This window comes from Vitis riparia, chromosome 7 (genome assembly GCF_004353265.1).
Source record: "Vitis riparia cultivar Riparia Gloire de Montpellier isolate 1030 chromosome 7, EGFV_Vit.rip_1.0, whole genome shotgun sequence".
In the NCBI taxonomy this organism is placed as follows: Eukaryota; Viridiplantae; Streptophyta; class Magnoliopsida; order Vitales; family Vitaceae; genus Vitis; species Vitis riparia.
The window spans coordinates 24,125,512-24,148,406 of record NC_048437.1 but is presented as its reverse complement, the minus strand read 5'-3'; the positions used below and the strand labels follow the sequence as shown (position 1 = coordinate 24,148,406).

Here is a 22,895-nt window from a genome sequence, read left to right as displayed (position 1 = left end):
CAAGCTATACGCTTCCTTGATCTTGAACTGTCCATTTCTTCCTCCTTTCCAAAAAACTGAGTCTTCCTCCAAAGAAGGCCTATGACCCCTCAAAACATAGATCAAATCCAACTCCCAATCATTAAAGTCCCTCAAAAAAATTAGATTCCAACCTCCTTGACCAGAATTTTGGTCCCACATTTCCTCCACCGTTGCATTCCCCATGAGCAGCCATGACAAAGAGGTGGGGGAAACAATGGGACGACGTTGTACCAGTACACCAAATATCTGTCCAGAATCTGATTTTGGTACCCTTCCCAGCTAAGAATGTCATATTATCCCAGCACCAAGCAGATTCTTTCAAGATCTCCTTCCAAACCCCTACTCCAACCGCCTCGTTGGCCTTCTTTGTCCTCCATCCAAGACCCTCTTGCCCATACTTCGTCATGATTACTTGTTTCCAAAGACTGTCTTGTTCACAAGCATACCTCCATATCCACTTACTTAGCAAGGCTTTGTTCAACAAGGTTAGCTTCCTTAGGCCTAGCCCCCCCTTATTCTTATCCGTACAAACCACCTCCCATTTAACTAGATGGGTTTTCCCCTCCAAGTTTCCCCTCCCCCACCCCCACCCCAGGAAGTCCCTTTGCACTTTCTCTAACCTTCTAGCAACAATCTTGGGCATCCGAAAAAGAGACATTTGATAGATTAGCATGCTAGCCAAAGTGCTTTTTATGAGGGTAATTCTCCCCCCTTTGGAAATATACTGTCGTTTCCAAAGCGCAAGTCTCCTCCTCACTCTCTCTTCCACCCCATCCCACACAGATGTGGCCCTATTAGGAGCCCCTAAGGGCAGCCCCAAGTATTGAGAGGGCAAGGATCCCACCCTGCATCCTAACTCCACTGCCAACTCTTCAAACTCATCCACCTCACCAACTGGGATGATTTCACTTTTGGCCAAGTTAATCCTTAGACCTGAAGTAGCTTCAAACCAGAATAGGATCCAACTTAAATGAGTTAGGTGCTCTTTGCTAGCCTCACATAACACAATTGTATCATCAGCAAAGAATAAATGGGAGATGTTCATAGGGGATCTTCTACCACCCCGTATGCTACATCCTGACAGGAATCCCCCCTCAACAACTCTCCTAATGAGAACATCCAACACTTCCATTTCCATCACAAAGAGGTAAGGAGATAGGGGATCTCCTTATCTAAGCCCCTTAGAACTTGGGAAAAAGCCAGCTGGAACCCCATTAACCAATACTGAAAATTTGGCTGACAATAAGCAACTCCACATCCACCCCAACCACTTTGACCAAAAGCCCATTTTTTGCAATACCTTCAACAAAAACTGTCAGTTAATGTTGTCATAAGCTTTCTCTATATCCAATTTGCAGATGAGCCCCTTCTCTTTTCTTTTCTGCCATGAGTCTATCACCTCATTTGCAATTAAGGAAGCATCAAGAATTTGTCTTCCCATCACAAAGGCATTCTGGGCAGGGGAAACCACCTTTCCTACCACTTTCTTGAGCCTATTAGATAGCACTTTAGCCAACAATTTATAGAGCCCCCCCAAAAGGCTAATAGGTTTAAAGTCTCCCAGGTCCTCAGCCCCACCTTTCTTAGGAATCAGGACCAGGAAAGTGTTATTGAGACTCTTAAGAAAAGAACTATGCTCGTGGAATTCCTTAAACATTTCCATAATCTCCTCTTTAGCGAAGTCCCAACAGCTTTGCCAAAAGGCCACAGTAAAGCCATCCGGCCTAGGGGCTTTGTCTTCATTCATCTCCATCAAGGCCGAATGGACCTCAGCCTCTGAAAAAGGAATCTCCAGATTCTCCGCTTCTTGCTGACTGATCTGATCTAGCTGAAGCCTCCCAATATCCGCCTTCCATCCCGTATCTTTTGAAAGCGACTACTGGAAAGCATTAACAACTCCTTCCCTAACTTCCTGCTCCTTTGAGAGCCACTCCCCATTAATCTTAACTCTGAACAAGGAGTTGTTTCTACGATGGGCATTTGCCATACGATGGAAAAAAGCCCGTATTTCTGTCCATTTCCCTTAGCCAGACCTCCCTTGAAAGTTGTCTCAAATGAATTTCTTCTAGAAGCACCCACTTTTTATAACTTTCTTTTACTTCCTTTTTTAACTATGTTTCCTCCACTATCAGACTTCTCTCACTTTCCACCCGGTCCCAGAAATCCACTTGTTGTAGAGCTGAAGATTTGTTACAATCCAGCCTCCCAAACACCTCTCTATTCCATACTTTCAAGTTCTGTTTGATTCCTTTCATCTTAACAGCCAGTCTAAAACTAGCACTACCCCTGACCTCCATCCCCCGCCACCAGCTTCGAATAAGGTCTTTGAAGCCCTCAACCTTGAGCCACATGTTTTCGAACCTGAAAGGAGAGGGACCTCTTCTTATCCCACCCCCCACAAAAAGGACAAGGAAGTGATCAGAAACAGGTCAGGGTAGCCTGCTTTGGAACACTCCACTGAAATGATCTAACCAGCTAGAGGACACAAGAAACTTGTCCAGTCTAGCCCAGGACTAGTTATTAGGACCCCCACTCCAGGTGAACTCTCCCCCCTATAACGGAAGATCCACCAGCCCTAATTCATCAACAATCTCAGCAAATCTCCTCATCTCTGAAGTTACTGATTGCTCCTTTCCCTTTGGAGGAAGGTGATGTTAAAATCCCCCCCTATGCACCAGGGGTCTTCCCAAAGACCTCTAATCGCCCCAAATTCTTCCCACAGACATTCCCTTTCCACTTTGGTGAACGGACCATAAACTCCCATGAACACCTAAACAGCCCCATCTTCTACATTCCTGAACCTGCAGGATAAAGAGAATTGGCCCTCCTCCCAGTCCAAAATGTCCAGCGACCTTTTGTCCCAGCAGATCAGGATACCTCCCACAACCCCCTCCACATCCAGAGCTCTCCAATCTAAAAATCTCCCCGAGCCTAAACTTCTCACAACACCCTCCGACATAGGTTGAATTTCTGTCTCCTGGATACATAGTAAATCAACCTTCTGATTCCTTATGGAAGTCTTGATAATTTTCCTTTTGGAGCTATCATTTGCTCCCCTCACATTCCAACTTAGAACCTTTAGCTTCATTGGACTACTGCGATTTGACCCCCTTTGCCCAATGAGAGGCCTTTCTACTTATTTCCCCCCTCATAATTTACAGAGCACTCCAACCTCTTTAACTCCCTTTCAAACTTTGACTTCTCCAGAAGCTCTTTGTTGTGCATCATCTCCCGTCTGTTTCTGATTTTAATCAAGAAGCTCAGGATTTCCTTTTCCAATCCCTCCGTCGAGAACCCCAGAAAGTGGTTGAACTTTGCCAGGCTACTTTCCTCCCATTTTTCCTCATTCTCATTTCTCACAACTTGGGTCTTGGGCATGCCACAATCCCCCTCCACACCCCTGGCCTTATCGCTGATTCTATTAGCTTCTCCCAAGTCCCAGCAACCATTACCATCCTCATTAGACCCCTCCTCCGCTGTCAACCACATTGTGTTCTCACTTCGGAATTCCTCCCCTATAACCCCAGAACGATCATAAAACTCCCTCTCCGGAGCCCGATCAAAAGAAAGAGAATTAAGATGAGAAGCCCCCAAAGCCCTTTTTCCCGTAGAATATAAAACCGACCCATGCCTCAGAGCTTCCTCTTTGAGAGCCCGATCTGTCGCTAAGTAGCTAACTTTCGATTTCTGCTTCCTGAAATCCTCGGTTTCCCAGGCAACTAGGGGCTCCGTCTCTGAGAAGTTCACATTTCTGGTAATATTGCAGTCCAGAAGACGGGCCTTCTCCTGAGGGCCTCTGCTTAATGCCTGGGCTAGGGGTGTGACTGGGTTGGCCCTTTCCAGGCCAACAAACCCAACCAGCTTTAGGCACTCCACCACTTCAGCCCGCCACCTAGTCGATGGGCCTGCCTCTGGCCCATCTGCGACAACCACCACTTCTTTTAACTTTAAGCCCAAAGATGTATTTCGCAAGATAGGCCCACCAGCCCTCCTCGCATCTTTTGAGCCTGCAGTCGGGCCTGATGCAGGAGGCCCAAGCGCCAACGCATCAAGGGAGGCCCGGTCCCGAATCGCAGAGTCTTGGACCCGGATTACAGATGCCTCCCGGCCCAACCCACTCTCCTGTGCACCCATCATTTCAGCTGGCAGAGTCAGCGTCTCAAGCCTCGCGCTCTCCGACTCTTCCTCCACGTGCGTGAATCGGCTTCACCCCTGACCTCACCACTTTTTTGCCCAGACGCTTCACCACAATCCACCAAGTTCTTCCTCAGCACCGGTCTGAGCTCCCACCAAAGAGTAAGGTAGTAGACGACCTCCTCAACTTTGATTTCTAACACACTCGGCATAATATCTCCTTTCGTTTTTACCAAGATTCGAGCCCACTGAAGCTCCCCCAACGTCTCCGTCTGAGGATCGATTGCAACGAAACCCCCACACTCTTCCCCCACTCTTCTCAAAATCGTTGGATTCCACAGCGAGATTGGGAGTCCAACGATTTTGACCCAGACTTCATTTCTTAACTCCTCCTCTACCCAGCAGTAAGTCCTAGGGTTACAGTGTTCCAACCCCAATTGGAGCCCTCCCAACAATCGTTTCCCTGAGGATAGAACACGTCTTGCTTCTTCCAGAGCTTCAAACTCCAGCAAGACACTATTCTTCTCCAGTCTTGCCAGCCCTAATTTTCCTTTCAGCCCCCAAGAGTTTGCCAATAATCTCCCCAGTTTCTCCAAGTCCTCTCCTCCCTTCTAACCTTCACTCTGACTGAATTATTAACCCTCCAACTTGGTCTCTTCACTACTTCCGCATACGATCTCTCCAAGGCAGATTTCTCCACAACCCTTGCTTCCTACTTATTTGCTTTTCTGCCCAAAGCTCCTTCCATTTGTAGTAGTTTCTCCGCCATAGTCACCCATCCCCCTTTGTCCCCTCTGCCTTTCGGAATGAATATACTAAAACTCTTCCTTTTCTGAATCTACAACCCCTAACCGGAGAAACCACTCCGCTCTGTTGATACCTCGCATCAGGGAGTACGATCTCCCCTTTTCCTTCCAACCCCTTCCCCATTTTCCCTCTTTCTCGTCCTTAATGCAATGGTTTAGACCCTCCACGAAGAACCCTAGGCTCTCCGGTCCCAATCGGACCCATGACGAGACCCTTCTCTTCTTCTCCACAATGATTACTTGGAGTTTTCCTTTTCTTTCTTCTAATACGATCTCAAACACCTTGGACTCCACTACGAAACTGCTCTCCTTCCTTCTTCTTCGATTCGCTGCACTATCTTCTCCCTCCTCATAGTCGCGCTCTCTCTCAAGATGGCTGATTGTTTTCAGAAAAGTCCATTGATTACTCTAAACAAATTGTTACGGGTACGTGGCTTGTAGATTTGCTATTGCATGTGATAGTTTTTAGAGAAAGGAGATGGTGGGAAAGTGCGTAAAAATGGAAGGGGAGCATTATAGTGAAGGTAGGAATGCTTACAGCTGAAGCCTATGGAGAGCCATAAGGAAGGGTGGGGTGATTTTCTCTTGAGGACATTTAAATGAATGACAAAAGGTTGTAAAGTTTGTTTGCATGTATTTTTTTGGGTTTTTGGTTCTTATGATGTCACTCTGATTAAACACAATCTTCATGTCACCAAAATAAGTTTCTTCCATCAATCATTTGATCAACCAACTTACACAATATTTTATCACTACTTGAGACAACTCAAATGATACATTGCTTTAATTTTGTATCACACTTCAAATAAGAACTATATACCAACACATGTGCAGTAAAAAATTCAAGTATTCCCCAACACTTCAAACAATGTGAAGATGCAAGTAATTCATCTAATATCAAATTTAGATTTGTTTTTTCTTAATTTTTTTCAGTCTGTATGCTCTTCTCAAACTGCAATGTTTTGATCAATCTAACTGCTAAAACTAGAAGGCTAGAAGCCCCAAACCTAACATTTTTTTTATGGGCAAAATATCAATTATATTAAAAGCACCCAACAAAGGGGCAGACAAAACGCATACACAGTGCATCCAAGATGACCAAAGGGCAAACAAAGCTAAGTAACATTAATGTTCACAAATTCCAGCATTTTTTACAAATAGCAGTTCATTAAAAAAGTCCCAGCAATCTGCATTCCCAAGTAAGACTTATTCATCTTGATATACACTAATGAAATTTGTTCAGGTTTGATGTTAATCAAAGAACTGAACTTTTCCCATCAAAATATCTATCTGACTTCTTTCCAAAATGCCAAGCAAAAGCCAATAGAGTAAACAAATCAGAAACAAACTCAAATGGGTAACAAAATGCTTCCAAAGTTGATTTCCATTCTGCCTCTCCCCAAGCCTTTCTTATTTGAAATTTCAAAATTCCCCCAAAAAAACCAGGCCTTTGCTAGGATGGTGACTAACAGAAAGGTAAAAACAAAACGATCTACTTCAGTTAGGAAGACTATAAATCTATCCAGATCATTGTGTCATGTGATCAAGGAGTGGGGTATTCACAAACCATCTGGTTTGGTAGGTAGGGGGGTTGAGAAGCTATGCTAACAACCCTGAAGTTTATTTGTTAAAAAAGCAATGACAGGATATTGAGGATAGGGAGAAATCAGTCATCAGTGTGAGTTGTGGAAATTCCCACATCTCTTTGGATATTGATTACCGAGGAGTTCCAACATTGTAACATCTATTAACATCTCTTTGGATATTTAGGCCTCCCATTGGGAGCCCCTTACAAGTCCTCTAGGGTTTGGGAAGAGGTGGAAGAACATTTGCAAAAAGGCTTGCTTTGTGAAAGAGATAATATCTATTAAAAGATGGAAGGCAAACACTGATAAAGAGTACCTATTCAGCTTGCCAATATATTGCATGTTCCTTTTGGTCATCCCTAAAAGGGTAGATGTTAGACTAAAAAAGATTCAAAGAGACTTGCTTTGAAAGTAGCTTTGGTTCAAAAGCCACATCGAGCTCTCGGTATGTAAACCTTAGGGTTGGGTTTACCTACTGAGGAGTTGAGCTAAGCTTTTGGAGTTGTATTTTTTATATAGTCAATTTATTCTTTTTGTACAAATCTCCTTCTAAAGCGAATGTTTTCTTGGATGTTTTGATTGGGTTTGTATTTCATGGGAAGGATTTATCATCTTTCTTATGTTTTTTTATCAGTAATTAATACATCTTTTGTTTCTGATCAAAAAAAGAAGCAAAAAAAAACCACATCTGGTGAATTGATTTGTTGTTTACTTGAAAAAACAGAAACAGGGCTTGGGCATCAAAAACTTATCCATCTTTAAGAAGGCTCTTTTGGGAAAATGGTCTTGGAGATTTGTGAGTGAAAGGATCCTCTTTGAAAAAGAGTTATTATAGGCAAATATGGGCAAGAACAAGCGGGATGGTGCACTAAAGAAGTGAGAGAGAGGTAAGGAGTGGGGGTGTGGATGGCAATCAGAGGTAGTTCGGAGGCTTTCAAAGATAAAACAAGCTTTAAGTTTGGTTCCGAGAACAAGGTGAAATTTTGGAAGGACAAGTGGTGTGGGGACATGCCATTGAGGAATTCGTTCCTGGATCCATATTCTATAGGCTCTTCAAAAGAAGTTTGGGTGGTTGGTGCCTAGGACGGTGATAAGTAGGGCCCTAAGTTTATTAGGCAATTACAAAAATTCCATGATTGGAAGTCGAAGGAGGTACATGTCTTTTTTAGGAGGTTGTATGACCACTCCATTTGTTTGGCACTAATGATATTATGGTGTGATTGGATACAAAGAACGGAAACTTTTCGGTTAAGTCTTTTTACTCCCCCTTGGCAAGCAAGAGAGCAGAGTCATTCCTTACAACACGGTATGAAATTCTTAGGTTCTTGTGAGAATTAGTTTCCTTATTTGGAAACCAACTTGAGAACCATGCCAACCCAGAAGGTTCCTTTTCACAGAGGAGTGCATCACCCATTACACCCCAAAAAGGGAGAAAATAAAAAGCCATAACATTTTGGCCTTCTCACAAAACAAAAGAAGGTGATCGATGGTTTCCTCCTCATTTTTACACAAAAAGCACCTGTTGGGAATGCTCCAACCAAATCTCTTCAGACGGTCAGTGGTGAGCATCCTGCTCCAAGCCGCCTCCCAACCAAAAAAGCTAGCTCTAATTGGGACCCAAGGCGTCTAAATAGTTCTGGCCGGGAAGGGGGGTTTGATGCCCCTTGAGAGAGAGCTATAAAATGATTTAACTAAAAAGGTTTCATTCTTGTTCTCTTTCCACCGGAGCGAATCATCCACACCTCTTCTAATGGTCATAGGAAGGAGCTTGCCTAACAAGCTTTCAACTTCTCCCACCTCCCAATCATTAAGGTGTCTATTAAAACGAGGCCCCCAGCTACCCCCAACTCTGTCTTCCTCCCAAGCCTCAGCAACCTAGCTTTCTTTGTTGACGGAGAGATTAAACAAGGTGGGGAAAGCTTCTTCCAAAGAATGATTTTCACACCACAAGTCCTTTCAAAACTTCACTCTAGTGTCATCCCCTACAATGAAGCGGGAGTGAGATCGGAAGTTCTCCCAACCATTTCTGATGACCTTCCAAACCCCCACCCCATAACGATCTCTTACACCTTTGGAGCACCATCCCCCATCTTGAAGGTCATACTTACTAGAGATAATTTGCTTCCATAGGGACTCATTCTCATTAGCAAATCTCCACAACCACTTCCCAAGAAGGGCCTTGTTAAAAATAGCTAGATTGCGAATGCCCAAGCCTCCATCCTTTTTAGCAGCACAAATAACCTTCCAACTTACTAAGTGAGGTTTGTTCTCTAAGGCACCATCGCCCCATAAGAAATCCCTTTGGATCTTTTCAAACCTTGCACACACCCGCTTAGGGATCACAAATAGAGAAAGGAAGTAGGTTGGGAGGCTGGAGAGGGTGCTTTTTAACAAGGTAAGACACCTTTGGAGAGGTATTGCCTTTTCCAGAGAGACAACATTTTCCTGAATCTTTCTTCCACTGCATCCTACACCCTGGTGGATTTGTAGGGGGCTCCAAGGGGGAGACCCAAGTAGTAGGAAAACTCCATATCTTACATCCCAGGACCGAGGCGAGGATCTCCATAGGAATGCCTTCGCCCGTTGGAAAGGCCTCGGTTTTGCTCATATTGACTTTTAATCCTGAAATCGCCTCAAACCACATGAAGGTCCAGCCAAGATATTGCAACTGATCTGCTTCGGCGTCACAGAAAATCAAGGTGTCATCGGCAAACAAGAGATGAGACACGATCAGCCCCTCTCTTCCTCTTCCTCCCACTCTGAAGCCAGAAATAAAGCCCCTGTTTCTTGCACAAGACAACAGTTGGCTAAGGGCTTCCATGGCAAAAAGGAAGAGATAGGGGGAAAGAGGGCCCCCCTGTCTCAATCCCCTAGAGCTACGAAAGAAGCCCGAAGGGCTCCTATTGATGAGGATTGAGAAGGTTGTCGTAGAGCAACACCATTTCATCCAATTAATCCATCTATGCCCAAATCCCATCTTGGCCATCACCTCCATGAGAAAGTCCCAATTGACATGGTCAAAAGCTTTCTCGATGTCCATCTTAAGAAGGAGGCCCGGCTTGTTGTCTTTCAATTTAGAATCAAGGGTTTCGTTAGCAATAAGAACGGCGTCCAGAAACTGTCTCCCTTGGACGAAAGCTTGCTAAGAATCAAAAATCACCTCCCCTATCATTGATTTCAGCCTATTAGCTAAGACTTTGGCCAGCAGTTTGTAGACACTCCCTACCAGGCTGATTGGTTTGAAATCTCTTAGGTCTTCGGCCCCCTCCTTTTTGGGAATGAGCAAGAGGAACGTGGAGTTTAAGCTACTCTGGAAGGTCCCATGGAGGTAAAACTCCCTAAAGAGACCCAAAATTTCTGGTTTAACAACGTCCCAACAAAACAACCAGAATGCCATTATGAAGTTGTCCGAGCCTGGGGCTTTGTCCCCACAGCAACTGCTAAGGGCTGCAAAGATTTCTTCCTCAGAGAACATAACTTCCAGGCTGCTGGCCACTCCTTCTCCCAGCTCCTTGAAATTAAGGCCATTGATACTAGGCCTCCAATCCTCAGATTCTGAGATGAGGGACTGGTAGGTTCTGCAAAACTATCTTTTATATCTTCAATGGAAGAGAGAGTCACCCCATTCACTCTAATTTTAGACAGGAAGTTCCTCCTTGCCCTAGCATTGGTCATTTTGTGAAAATATTTGGTATTTTTGTCGCCTTCTCTTAACCAGATTTCTCTTGACTTCTGCCTCCAAGAAGTTTCTTCCAGAAGGGCCCATTTCTTATAGTCCTCAATAGCCAGATTTTTAGCCTCCATATCTCCAGAAGTAAGAGGGTTCTCATTCTCCTTGGCTTCCCAACACTGCAGGCGGGAGAAGACCTCTGCTCTATTGGAAGAGACGTTGCCTACCACGTCCTTGTTCCAGATTTTCAGGTCCTTCTTAAGCGCTTTGAGTTTCTCAGCAATGTAGTGGTTGCTATAGCCTTTGACAGAATACCCATTCCACCAGCTTCTTACTAGGTCTTTGAAACCATCTATTTTCAGCCACATATTTTCAAAACGGAAGGGGCTTTTTCCTGAAGAGAAACCTCCAGCTTCTAGGACTATGGGGTTGTGATCGGAGACCATACGAGGTAGAGCAGAGTGTGTGATGGCAGAAATGTGGTCCTCCCATTGGTCCAAAATCAGGAAACAGTCTAACCTAGAGGCAGCTTGAGAGTTCAAACCCCCTATCCAAGTGAAAAGACCTCCAGTCAGTGGAGAATCCCTCAACCCCAGCTCCCCTATCACCTTTGAAAATCTCCTCATTTCAGCTGTGAGGCTAGGGGCATTCCTTCTTTTCTCTGGGAATCTTACAGAGTTAAAGTCCCCTCCTAAGCACCAAGGGTCATCCCAAAGGCCACGGATGGCTCCAAGCTCCTCCCAAAAATCTTCCTTTTCGCTGCCAATCACTGGCCCATACACTTCAGAGAAAATCCAAGAGAAGACATCAGCGCAATCTCTAAATCGAACAGAGATGGAGTACCCCTCGCTTTCAACCTCCAAATTCTCCAAGACTCTGTTATCCCAGAAGAGAAGGAGGCCTCCTGCCGCACCCCTAGCGTCCATTGACACCCAATTAAGAAATCTTCCTACACCCACACTTTTTACCATTTGCAGAGACATTTCTTTCACCTTCGTCTCTAAGAGGCAAACCAAATCTGGTTTTTGATTCCTCACCACTCCCTTTATTAGCTTTCTTTCTCAAAATCATTAAGCCCTCAAACATTCCAGCAGAGAATTTTAATTCTCATTAATCAACTGGAATCAAAACCCAGGAGCTCTGGCCTGATTTTTTAGTTATCCCTGATATCCCCCCATAGCTAACAAAGCATTCCAATCTTTTTAACTCTCTTTCGAAGCGAGTGGTGCAAGATTTTTTCTTCTTCCTTCTCTTGCTAAGGGTGTTACTTCCAATCCTCAGCTTCAATTTCTTGAGCAGGGCCAGGATTTCGACTTCATGCCCTTCGACAGGCATTCCCAAGACTTTACTGAAGTGGAATAGTTTGGAAAGCTCCTCTTCTGACATCCTTCTACGCACGGAGGAGCAACCAATAGGTCTCTCTGTTTCGCCACATCTTTTTCCAGATCAGAGTTCAGGACCACTGTCGACCCATCCTTCATCGGCGTCGCTTCCGCCTCTCTAAGCGTCGATTCCAGCAAACCAGGGCAAGATCCCCTTTCCCTCTTAAACCCCGTATCCCATAAAGGAGTAGAAGAAGAGGACTCCCCTCTCGGGGAGATCGGAGGTAAAGAGAGCATACCTTGAGGATTGCGAGCTTCGACCGGGGGGGAAGACTCATTTACAGGCGGCGGCACTTCCAATTGGGGCGACGCTTCCCTCTAGGGGGTCCTGAAGGTGATGGGAGATGGAGCAGGGGCAGGAGAAGGAGCGGGGGCTCCTCTCCTCCGGCGCGGCGAGCAGTTGGGGCTTCCATGCCTTAAGTCTATTGAAGGGGCTGGGCCGAGGAGATTAAAAGCTCCCAAAGTGGCTGAGACTTGGGCCTTCCCAAGCCCAGGCCCAAAAGAGTTAGCACAGGCCAAGCCCGAATGGGCCATGGCGTCCATACGCTGGCCTGTATCCACGTCGTAGGCATGGGAAGGGGGGGTTGCTGCACCAGTTATGTCCAAGGCAGGGGCACGACTTCCCAAGACCAACGGGGGCAGCTTTTCTGGCTGTAGAGAGACTGAGGGGGAGGGCTGGGAGCCTACGCTCCCCTTGGCGCGTAACGGGGCCACCTCGTCTTCCTCGAGCTTCCAAGCATCGGCCCCGTGGGAGGGGAGCACAGTGGAGATGCAGGCCTCGTCTTAGAGCTGCACAGCGAAGCAAAAGGGACCAGCTACTACCTGCAGCGAACTTGGGAGCTTCCACCCTCTGGTTTCGACGAGGATTCTGGCCCACTTGAGGTTCCGATGTTCGACTGTGTTTTCATCCACAGCCACGAACCTCCTGCAAGAGTCTCCAAACTTTCTAAAGAGACTTCTTCCCCAAAGATGCAGAGGGAGGCCTAAAATTCTAACCCAAACAAGGCGCGCGCCCCCTCTATCTCCTTTAAAGCATCCCACAGAAGGCTTCCATTTTTCTAGGCAGAAACTTCTTTCTCTGAAGCGTCTCACTCCTGAATTATACACCCTCTTTGCTTCGTCCGCAAATTCAAACTCCAGAAGCAGCAGATTTTCTCTCACATTTGACAACCAGGGGTTCCCTTCCAAGAACCAGGAGTTTTTTGCCCACGACCCGAAGGAAGCGAGGTCAGGGAGGCGGTCAAAGTCTCCCTCCCAAAAGCCCCCCTCCCAAAAGCCCACAAGACACCTACCCAGCAACTCCTCGTTTCTATCGAGCGTTTCTTTCTCAATTTCTATCCAGACAACATCACGAGGCACAGGACAATCCCATAGAGAAGAAAAGTCTCTGTTTACACTACTGCTAGGGGAAGCTTGAGCGGGAGTGTGGCTTTCCAACAAAGCTCCTTTCCACTGCAGGGGAAAGACTCCCAAGCTTCTCAGCTTACTAGTGAGAATTGTCCAGCCTCCTACAAGCCCTCTTCCTTCAAGAAAAGCCAAGGAGAATCTTTTGTTCTCTGCATCTCTTACAACGCAAAACAAGAATCTTCCTGCTCTATTCCTATGGAGCTCCAAACTGTAGTCTCTATTTCCTTCCGACCAAAACTTCCTAAAAGGAGTTCTTTCCTTTAGCCCACAACATGACTCAACCCCTTCTAATAGTAGGGACGGACCTTTCCCTCCAAATTTGATCCATGAAGAAAACTTAGGGCCTCTTTCACAGATCTTCCCATGCACTTTTCCTTTGTGCTCTTCTATGCTAATCTCAAACGTCTTCAACTTGACACCAAACCAACACCTACCTCCAGGGGAAGAAACCGGCATCTCTAACTGGATTCTTTCCAAATCAATAAATACTCATTTCACAAGATAATGAGGTGGCAGCAATGTAATTTCAGGAATCTAATAGTTTATCAAGAAAATGCGCACTTTGAAACCCTGGAATCATCTAAGTTCTGTTTACTCATTAATAAGATTATTACCATATTTTTTATATTTTGAATAATATATTAAATGGAATTTGAAAAATAAAATAATTTAATTTAGTTTAAAGGGACAAATAAGGTATAAATATAATTATATCCACCTATATCATAAATGGCTAAGTAGCATAATTGGTTAAGCACCCTCATGTGCATTCTAGAGGCCAAGGTTTGAATCCTCATCTTTGCCTTTTCCATTTTAAGCCCAATTTGACCAAATTGACTATTCAAGCTCGCATTGACTAGCCCAAAAAAACCTTCAAAAGGGATAAAATCGCCCAAAATCCCAATAAAATTACCCAAAAATCAAAATATTCGAGTAAATCCTAATAAAATAGGAAAAAAAATTGATCATAAGATATTTCTAACACATATATCCTATCAGTAAACTACGACATGCAATGTTTCTTTGAAAAATTACTAATAAAAATCAACATCTTTGTCCTTGCTCCCAATCATGGAACTGCTTTGAAAAGCATGGACTCCATTTTCCCCCCTTTCCAACCTACTCTCATGCCTCTACCACCCAGTCATCTTTGCCGACAGTTATTGAGAATAACATTACGAAATACTCTTCCAAAGACATGTCTCTACACCATCAACCTGTCCAAAATTTTACCCTTTTGTCATTGCCAACTGTGAAGCGAAACCTACTTGTAAAGGCCTCCACCTGTTTCTATTTGCCTTTCACACCCCTTTACCCATAAGCGCCATCCCTTACATCCCTCGAACACCATCCCCCTTCATCTTTCCCAAACTTTCTCACCATGACATGTTTTCACAAGGACTCTCTCTCAATTGCAAATCTCTAGCTCCATTTGTTAAGGTCTTATTTAAGGCGGATAAATTTCTAATATCAATGCATCCATTCTTTTTGTCCAAGCAAGTAATAAACCAATTACCAGATAAAGCCTTTTTTAAAACACTCCCACACCCATAGGAAGTCTCTTTAGATGTGATCTAGTTTAAAGCTCCTGTGAAATGACAAATTGAAACATGAACTAGATTGAAAGGCTAGGCAACGTGCTTTTAATCAAAGTAAGCTTCCTTCCTTTTGAGAGGTATTGCATCTTCCACACAATAAGTGTTCTCTAAAATATCTTCTCCATAGAGGAATTTGAGAATTAATTTAGACAAAAGTGAGCTTATTCCAGTGGGTAGTGTGGAAAATGCAGAAGAATTGGTTGTAGCTATTGGATGTAAGGTTGGAAGTCTTCCGACCACTTATTTGGGATTACCATTAGGTGCGCCTCATAGATCGTTGGCTGTTTGGGAGGGAGTGGAGGAGAGAATGAGGAAAAAACTGGCTAGATGGAAGAGCCAATACATTTCCAAAGGAGGTAGGATCACTTTGATTCGGAGTACTCTGGTGAGTATGTCCATTTACTATATGTCTATGCTCTCTATGCCCAGAAAAGTCAGATTGAGGTTAAAGCGAATTCAGAGGGATTTTTTGTGGGGAGGTGGGGCTCTTGAGAGGAAGCCTCATCTTGTTATGTGGGGTTTGGTTTGCCTTGAGAAGTGTAATGGGGGGTTGGGGGTAAGAAGTCTTTCTATCCTCAATAAGGCTCTTTTGTATAAATGGAGTTGGAGATTTGCTATTGAGAGAGAGGTTTTTTGGAATCAAGTAATTAGGGGAAAGTATGGGGAGGAGCAAGGGGGTTGGAGTTCAAAGGAAGCAAGGGGGGGTATGGTGTGGGGTTGTGAAAAACTCTTAGGAAGGAATGGGATGTTGTAAGAAGTAGGTTATTTTTTGTTGTGGGGAATGGGCAAAGGGTAAAGTTTTGGAAAGATATTTGGTGTGGGGATGAACCTCTTTGTGTTTCTTTTCCTTCCTTATTTGCTCTGGCTGTTTTCAAGGATGTTTGGGTCAAAGATGTGTGGAGATGCAATGAGGGTGAGGGAAGTTGGAGCCCGCTTTTTTCTAGATTGTTTAATGATTGGGAGTTGGATGAGGTTTGCAGATTTTTTTATGGCCTTAAACGGGAAGCGAATTTAGCAAGCAGTGGATGATAGGGTGATTTGGAGAGAGACTAAATGTGGGAAGTTTTCAGTTAAGTCTCTTTACAAATCATTAGTATCAGGCCATCCAGCCTCCTTCCCTTCGTCGGCTATATGGAAAGTCTCGGTGCAACCTAGAGTGAGTTTTTTTGGGTGGGAAGCAACTTGAGGGAAGGCCCTTACCTTGGATCAACTTCAAAAGAGAGGATGGGCTCTAGCGAACAGATGTTACCTTTGTCAAAGGCACGAAGAATCAATAGATCACATTCTCCTCCACTGTGAAAAGGCAAGAACTCTTTGGGCATTGCTTTACTCTATGTTCGGGGTGCAGTGGGTATTGCCAACCACTATTAAGGAGACGCTTTTGGGGTGGAATGGGACTTTTGTGGGAAAGAAGAGGAAGGGTGTTTGGAGAGCAAGTCATTTGTGTCTTTTTTGGACAGTTTGGAAGGCAAGGAACAAAGTTTCTTTTGAGGAAGAAGAGTTGTCAATTCAAAGGTTTAAGTTTTCTTTTGTTTATTTTCTTTGGTCGGAGACAAAATTGTCTATAAAAGATGGTCCCTCGACCTTAGTTGATTTTGTTGGTTGGGTGGCAACCCATTAAGGGTGTGGGTTGGGTTGCTCCTCTGGCCTTGGCGTTCAGCTAGGGTGTGAGGGGTGTTTTCTTTCTTGTAAATTTAAGCCACTACTTTGGTGGTTTTTTAATACAATCCCTTTACTTGTCAAAAAAAATATATATATATATATATATATATATATATATATATATATTTTCCACATCCCAGGAGGGAGAAGATTCACAGCAAAGAACTCTTGGAGAAGTCCAAATTTGAAAGGGAACTAAAGAGGCTGGAATGCTCTGTCAATTATGAGGGGGGGAATAAGCAGAAAGGTCCTTCACAGGGCATAGGGAATCAGTTGATAGTTGCCCAATGAAGCTGAAGATTATAAGTTGGAATGTGAGGGGAGCTAATGACAGCTCTAAGAGGAAAATTATTAAGAACTATATAAGGAGCCAGAGGGTGGATCTATTGTGTATTCAGGAAACCAAGATTCGGGAGATGTCGGAAGGTATTGTGAGAAGCTTGGGCACGGGGAGATTTATAGATTGGAGAGCCCTAAATGCGGAGGGGGCTGCGGGTGGCATTTTGATATGTTGGGACAAGAGGGTCTTGGATATTTTGGATTGGGAGGAGGGTCATTTTACATTGTCTTGTAGATTCAAGACTATAGAAAATGGGGCTACTTGGGTTTTTACGGGAGTGTATGGTCCTCTTACTAAAGTGGAAAGGGAGGGTATGTGGGAGGAATTTGGGGCGATAAGAGGTCTTTGGGATGATCCCTGGTGCCTTGGTGGGGATTTCAATGTCATTCTGTTTCAACAAGAAAGGAGCAGCCGAAGAAGAATCAGTTCAGCCATGAGGAGATTTGCAGAGACTGTGGATGATCTAGAGCTGGTGGACCTGCCTCTTCAGGGGGGAGAGTTCACCTGGAATGGGGGCTTAACAATCAGGCGTAGGCGAGACTAGACAGATTTTTAGTTTCCCCTAGCTGGTTAGATCAATTTAGTAGAGTCACTCAGATCAGGTTATCTCGACCAATTTCTGATCATTTCCTAATCGTGTTAGAGGGGGTGGAATTAGAAGAGGCCCAACCCCGTTTAGATTCGAAAATATGTGGCTGAAGGTTGAGAGGTTTAAAGACATTGTGAGAACATGGTGGCAGGGGATTGAAGTCAGGGGCAGCGCTAGCTACAGATTGGCTGTTAAAATGAAGGAAATTAAAAAGAAACTGAAAGTTTGAAACAAAGAGGTTTTTAGGAGGCTGGAGACCAATAAAGCTGCAGCCTTAGAACAAGTAGACTTTTGGGATCGGGTGGAAAGTGAGAGAAATTTGACTGTGGAGGAAGCTGATTTAAAAAAGGAAGCTAAAGACTCCTTTAAGAAATGGGTCCTGTTGGAGGAAGCCCATTGGAGACAGCACTCAAGGGAGATTTGGTTAAGGGAGGGGGATAGAAACACGGGGTTCTTCCATAGAATGGCAAGTGCTCACCGAAGAAATAACACTATGGGCAGAATTAAGGTTAATGAGGAGTGGCTGGTAGAGGAGCAGGAGGTGAGAGAAGGAGTTGTGAATTCGTTTCAGCAGATGCTTTCTGAAGATATGGTTTGGCAGGCGGATATTGGTAGCATTCAGGTGGGTTGCATCAGCCAGCAAGAAGCAGAGAGTCTGGAAATCCCATTTGCAGAGATTGAGATTCACTCGGCATTGATGGAGATGAATGGGGATAAAGCCCCAGGCCCGGATGGTTTTACTGTACCTTTTTGGCAAAACGCATGGGATTTTACCAAAGAGGAGATTATGGAGATGTTTAAAGAATTTCATGGGCATAATTCCTTTGTTAGGAGCCTCAACAATACTTTTTTGGTGTTGATACCTAAGAAAAGCGGGGTGGAGGATCTGGGAGACTTTAGACCTATTAGCCTGTTAGGGGGGCTCTATAAACTTTTGGCTAAAGTCTTAGCTAATAGGCTCAAAAAAGTGATTGGTAAGGTGGTCTCTAGTGCTCAAAATGCCTTTGTAATGGGAAGACAAATTCTGGATGCGTCCTTAATTGCTAATGAGGTGATAGATTCGTGGCAAAAGAGAAAAGAAAAGGGCATTATTTGCAAATTGGATATAGAAAAAGCGTATGACAGCATCAATTGGAATTTCTTAATGAAGGTCCTTCAAAAAATGGGCTTTGGGACCAAGTGGGTGGGATGGATGTGGAGTTGTGTGTCTTCTGCTAAATTCTCTATTCTTGTTAATGGAGTGCCAGCTGGGTTTTTCCCTAGCACTAGAGGGCTTCGTCAAGGGGATCCTCTATCCCCTTACCTCTTTGTTATGGGAATGGAGATTCTGGACGTTCTTATCAGGAGAGCGGTGGAGGAGGGATATCTATCAGGGTGCAACATTCGGGGTGGTAGTAGAACTTCATTGAATATCTCCCACCTATTTTTTGTTGATGATACAATTGTGTTTTGTGAGGCGAACAAAGAGCAAGTTTCTCATCTAAGCTGGATTCTCTTTTGGTTTGAAGCGGCTTCAGGTCTTCGAATTAATCTAGCCTAAAGCGAAATCATCCCAGTTGGAGAAATGGAGGAGATTCTTGAGCTGGCAGCTGAGCTTGGGTGCAGGGTGGGATCTCTGCCCTCCCACTATTTGGGTCTCCCTTTAGGGGTCCCCAATAGGGCTTCTACTATGTGGGATGGAGTAGAAGAGAGGGTCAGGAGGAGACTTGCGCTTTGGAAAAGACAGTATATCTCCAAAGGGGGGAGGATCACTCTCATAAAAAGTACCTTGGCTAGTATGCCAATTTACCAAATGTCTATCTTCCGTATGCCCAAGTCCGTTACTAAAAGAGTAGAGAAAACCCAAAGAGATTTCCTATGGGGGGGTGGAAACTTGGAGGGAAAAGTTCATCTAGTTAAATGGGATGTGGTCTGTACAGAAAAACTCAATGGAGGGCTAGGATTAAGGAGAATAGCCACTCTGAATAGAGCCTTGCTGGGCAAGTGGACTTGGAGGTTTGCTTGTGAAAAGGATAACCTTTGGAAACAAGTGATTTCTACGAAATATAGGCAAGAGGAATATGGCTGGAGGTCTAAGAAGGCTAATGGGGCGGCTGGAGTAGGGGTCTGGAAGGAGATTATGAAAGAATCTGAATGGTGCTGGGAGAATTTGGCTTTTCTAGTTGGGAAGGGTTCCAAAATCAAATTTTGGAAAGATAGTTGGTGCACTGATACTCCGTTGTCCCAATGTTTCAACCATCTTTTTGTCCTTGCCGTGCATAGAGACGCCACGATTGAGGAGATGTGGGACCAAGATTCGGGCCAAGGAGATTGGAATCTTGTTTTTGTGAGGGACTTCAATGACTGGGAGATGGATATGGTTGGTGATTTGCTCCATACTTTGAGGGGTCATAAGCCTTCCCTGAAGGATGACTCTATTAAATGGAGGCAAGGAAGAAATGGTCTTTTCAGGGTTAAAGAAGCTTATAGGTTGTTGGACAAGCCTAATGATACAGTGTTTCCCGCAAAGAGAATATGGGTGGATAGGGTGCCAACTAAGTCTGCTTTTTTGCTTGGGAGGCTACGTGGGGGAAGGTGCTCACTCTGGATAGGCTCCAGATAAGAGGGGTGCAACTTCCAAATTGTTGTTTCTTGTGTGGTTGTGAAGAAGAGAATGTAAATCATATTCTTTTACACTGTATAGTGACTAGAGTCCTTTGGGATATTATTTTTGGGTTGATAGATATTAAGTGGATCCTCCCAGAAACTGTAAAGGAGACTTTAATCTCCTGAAGGGGTTCATTTGTAGGGAAGAAAAGGAAAAAGATTTGGAAATCCATTCCGTTGTGTATTTTTTGGACGGTCTGGAAGGAGAGGAATAGGTTAGCCTTTAGGGGGGGTGCGTTGAATATTCAGAGATTAAAGAATTCTTTTGTCTGTAACTTATGGAATTCGGCCAAAGTGTATTTAGGTGAGGAGTCTTTCTCCCTTATAGGTTTCTTGGAGTGGATAGCTTCCACTTGAGGGGAGGTAGTTCTTTTTGGTCCTTTTTCTCTTTTTGAGGCTGTAGCCGTCTTGTATACTCCTGTATGCTTTGTAAAGTTTAGCCTTTTCTAATGCATATCCTGTTTACTTATCCAAACAAAAAAAAAATCCCACATCCTTGATGTTTGGTGAAGAGCTTCCAAAGGGAGGCATACATAGTGAGTAGATTCTCCACCCTAGAACTCAACACAAAAGTAAACCCCTCCAAATTAGCAACTCCCCCAATCAATATCAACTCAATTTTCTCAAATTTTATTTTTAATCCAGAAATTGCCTCAAACAACATGAAAGCCAACCCTTCTAACCTCTGTTTCTCCACCTAAAAGGATTGCTTCTCTCTCCTCAAAATCCCAAACGCTGATAGAATTTAAGACCTTAGAATTTTTTGTTGCAACTTTCCTAAAAATCTCTTCATTCCCCAATTTTAGATCATTTTTAAGGCCTTTAACTTCATTGCTAGAGCTAGAATAAGACTATATGAACCACTAACATTATAACCCAACCACTAGCCCCTTACTAATCAATCACACAAATTTTAGATGAAGTTGTTCATTCTCATGGAAGCCTAGATCAAATGATCAAGACACAAATATGTTCACCAAGAGAGAAGCCTCCTCTGTTGTTGATTTTGTTGGGGATCTGATGCCCCTGAGTCTTTTGATGCTTTGTTTCCTTAGGGAGTAGGAAGCCAAAGGCTTTCTATTGCAAGAACTTTAGTCTTGCTTTTTCTCATTTTACACTGTTGCACATGTTTTCATTTTTCTTAAGGATTTCTTATCCTTCTTTCTATAGGAAATTTACTTAATTTCTTCTAATACAACACAAGCTGTATTAACAACAACACAAAAACAGTAATAATAATAACAACAACAACAACAACAATAATAATAATAATAATAATAAATATTAGTGAGGATAAGTGCTAATCAGTCTCATTTATTTGTTATTTTAACCATAGAACAATGCTTTAACACCCCTAAACCTGGTGCTACCTTCCACCTTCATTTTTTTTTTTTTTTAATAGACAAAGATAAAAGGAGCTCCAGGCTAATGCCAAAAATAAAAGGAGAGATTTTCAAATTCCATATGGTGGGAATTCCAACCCAAATCCAATTTGGCACAACAGGACACAACCCTCGGTTCATGTATTCATCTTATCCATAATCAATCCTCACTTTCCCTCCATTTTTCTCACCAACCAAAAACTACAAACAAAATTACCTGAAAAACAAGAAAATTCCGCGCTTTGACGAGAATCCCCAGCGACTTCAGTTTCCCATTATACTCATCCCACGAAACCATTTTTCCATCGATTCGGTACTCACTGCCGCCGGAACTGGTGATGGCCCGTGTGAATTGGAGCTCCGACCCATTACCCAGCTGGTACACAAGCCTCACAAAAGCCCTTCGACCCTTTTGTTCCTTCTCTTTGTCGTCAAAGGCGTAGATCAAGTCCTTCAATTGTGCTCCGCGAAGCTGGCCCGTACGAACACCGAGAACAAAGCTTATGGCGTCCATGAGATTGGACTTTCCCGCGCCGTTTGGACCAATAATCGCCGTGAAGTCATAGAATGGACCGATGGTCTGGAATCCCTTGTAGGACTTGAAATTTTCCAGCTCTAAGCGGTGGATTTTGCCCTGGGAGATTAGTGACGGCATTTTTTATGCCTTTACTGGGAATGTGCAGGTGGAATTTTCTCGAGAAAGTGGGAGCTAGGGTTCAAGGAGTGTGGTTTTGACATTCATTTTTCCAAACGAGAAAGGAAGAAAGAGCTTCATGGTCTCTCAAAGTGCGAATTTCTGGATTATATCTAATGAAAACGACGACGTTTTAAGGATGCCGTGCAGGGTACGCTGTACGCACAAAAAAAATTTAAAATGTATCTTTCCGATCAAAACGCAGCGTTTCACTTAAACGTCGCCGTTTCGATAACCGGTAACCCACGAATTTAGGTGATGTATTAGCCTTTTTTTTTTTCTTTTTTTTTTTTGCTTTTTTATACTTTTTATTTGTTCTTTTAATAAAAATAATAATAATTACATTTAAAACATGAAAAATAATGTTTCAAAAGAGCAAATTTTATGACAACCATCACAAATATATTTATTTCTCATCCTTAAACATGAAAGAAAATTTAAAATGTAATATATATATTTTAATAATTTAAAAATGTAATATATATTATTTCTAACAGTTATATTAAATATATATAACACATTTTTTTATCTCGATCTTCTTGTCTTTCCAATTATTCTTCCTTTTTGTAAATACACAAAATAACAAAAATAAAATTAAAAGGGAAATGGAAAAAAAATCATAATATCGTGTAAATCTCTTTTTCCCTCTCTTTATTATCTCTATTTTGATTGATTCACTTCTTTCTTCATGCAAGCACCTGGTTTGCCCCTTGTCGTGTTGCATTTTGCGATCCTCTACTTACATTTGCGTTTTTCAAATAGTCGAAATCCAATGTTGATTTCCAATTGAAACGCTAGTTCCAAGATTTGGACAACCCATCTATTTAATTCAACTATCACTACTAGAAGTCCCAACCTCACTCTATTTAAGTATACATATTATATCGGTGAAAACTTTATGTGAAGTATTGAAGATAAATTTTCTTATTTTAAAATTTTTATTGAACAATCACTTTAAAAAACAATTCAAATACATCA

The 22,895-nt window shown here is 43.3% G+C and overlaps 1 protein-coding gene across 2 annotated transcripts in view; it reads right to left on the bottom strand.

Moving 5' to 3' along the window:
* The window catches only part of LOC117918595 (structural maintenance of chromosomes protein 1), a 52,062-nt gene extending 30,067 nt beyond the window's left edge, over positions 1–21,995 (bottom strand). For both annotated transcript variants that reach the window (XR_004651895.1, XM_034835348.1), the window contains exon 1: positions 21,441–21,995. Coding sequence is in view for 1 of the 2 variants with exons in the window: in XM_034835348.1 (XP_034691239.1) it covers positions 21,441–21,878 (438 nt within the window). In the remaining variant the exon portion in view is untranslated. The remainder of the gene's footprint in view (positions 1–21,440) is intronic.
* Positions 21,996–22,895: the final 900 nt, after the last annotated feature.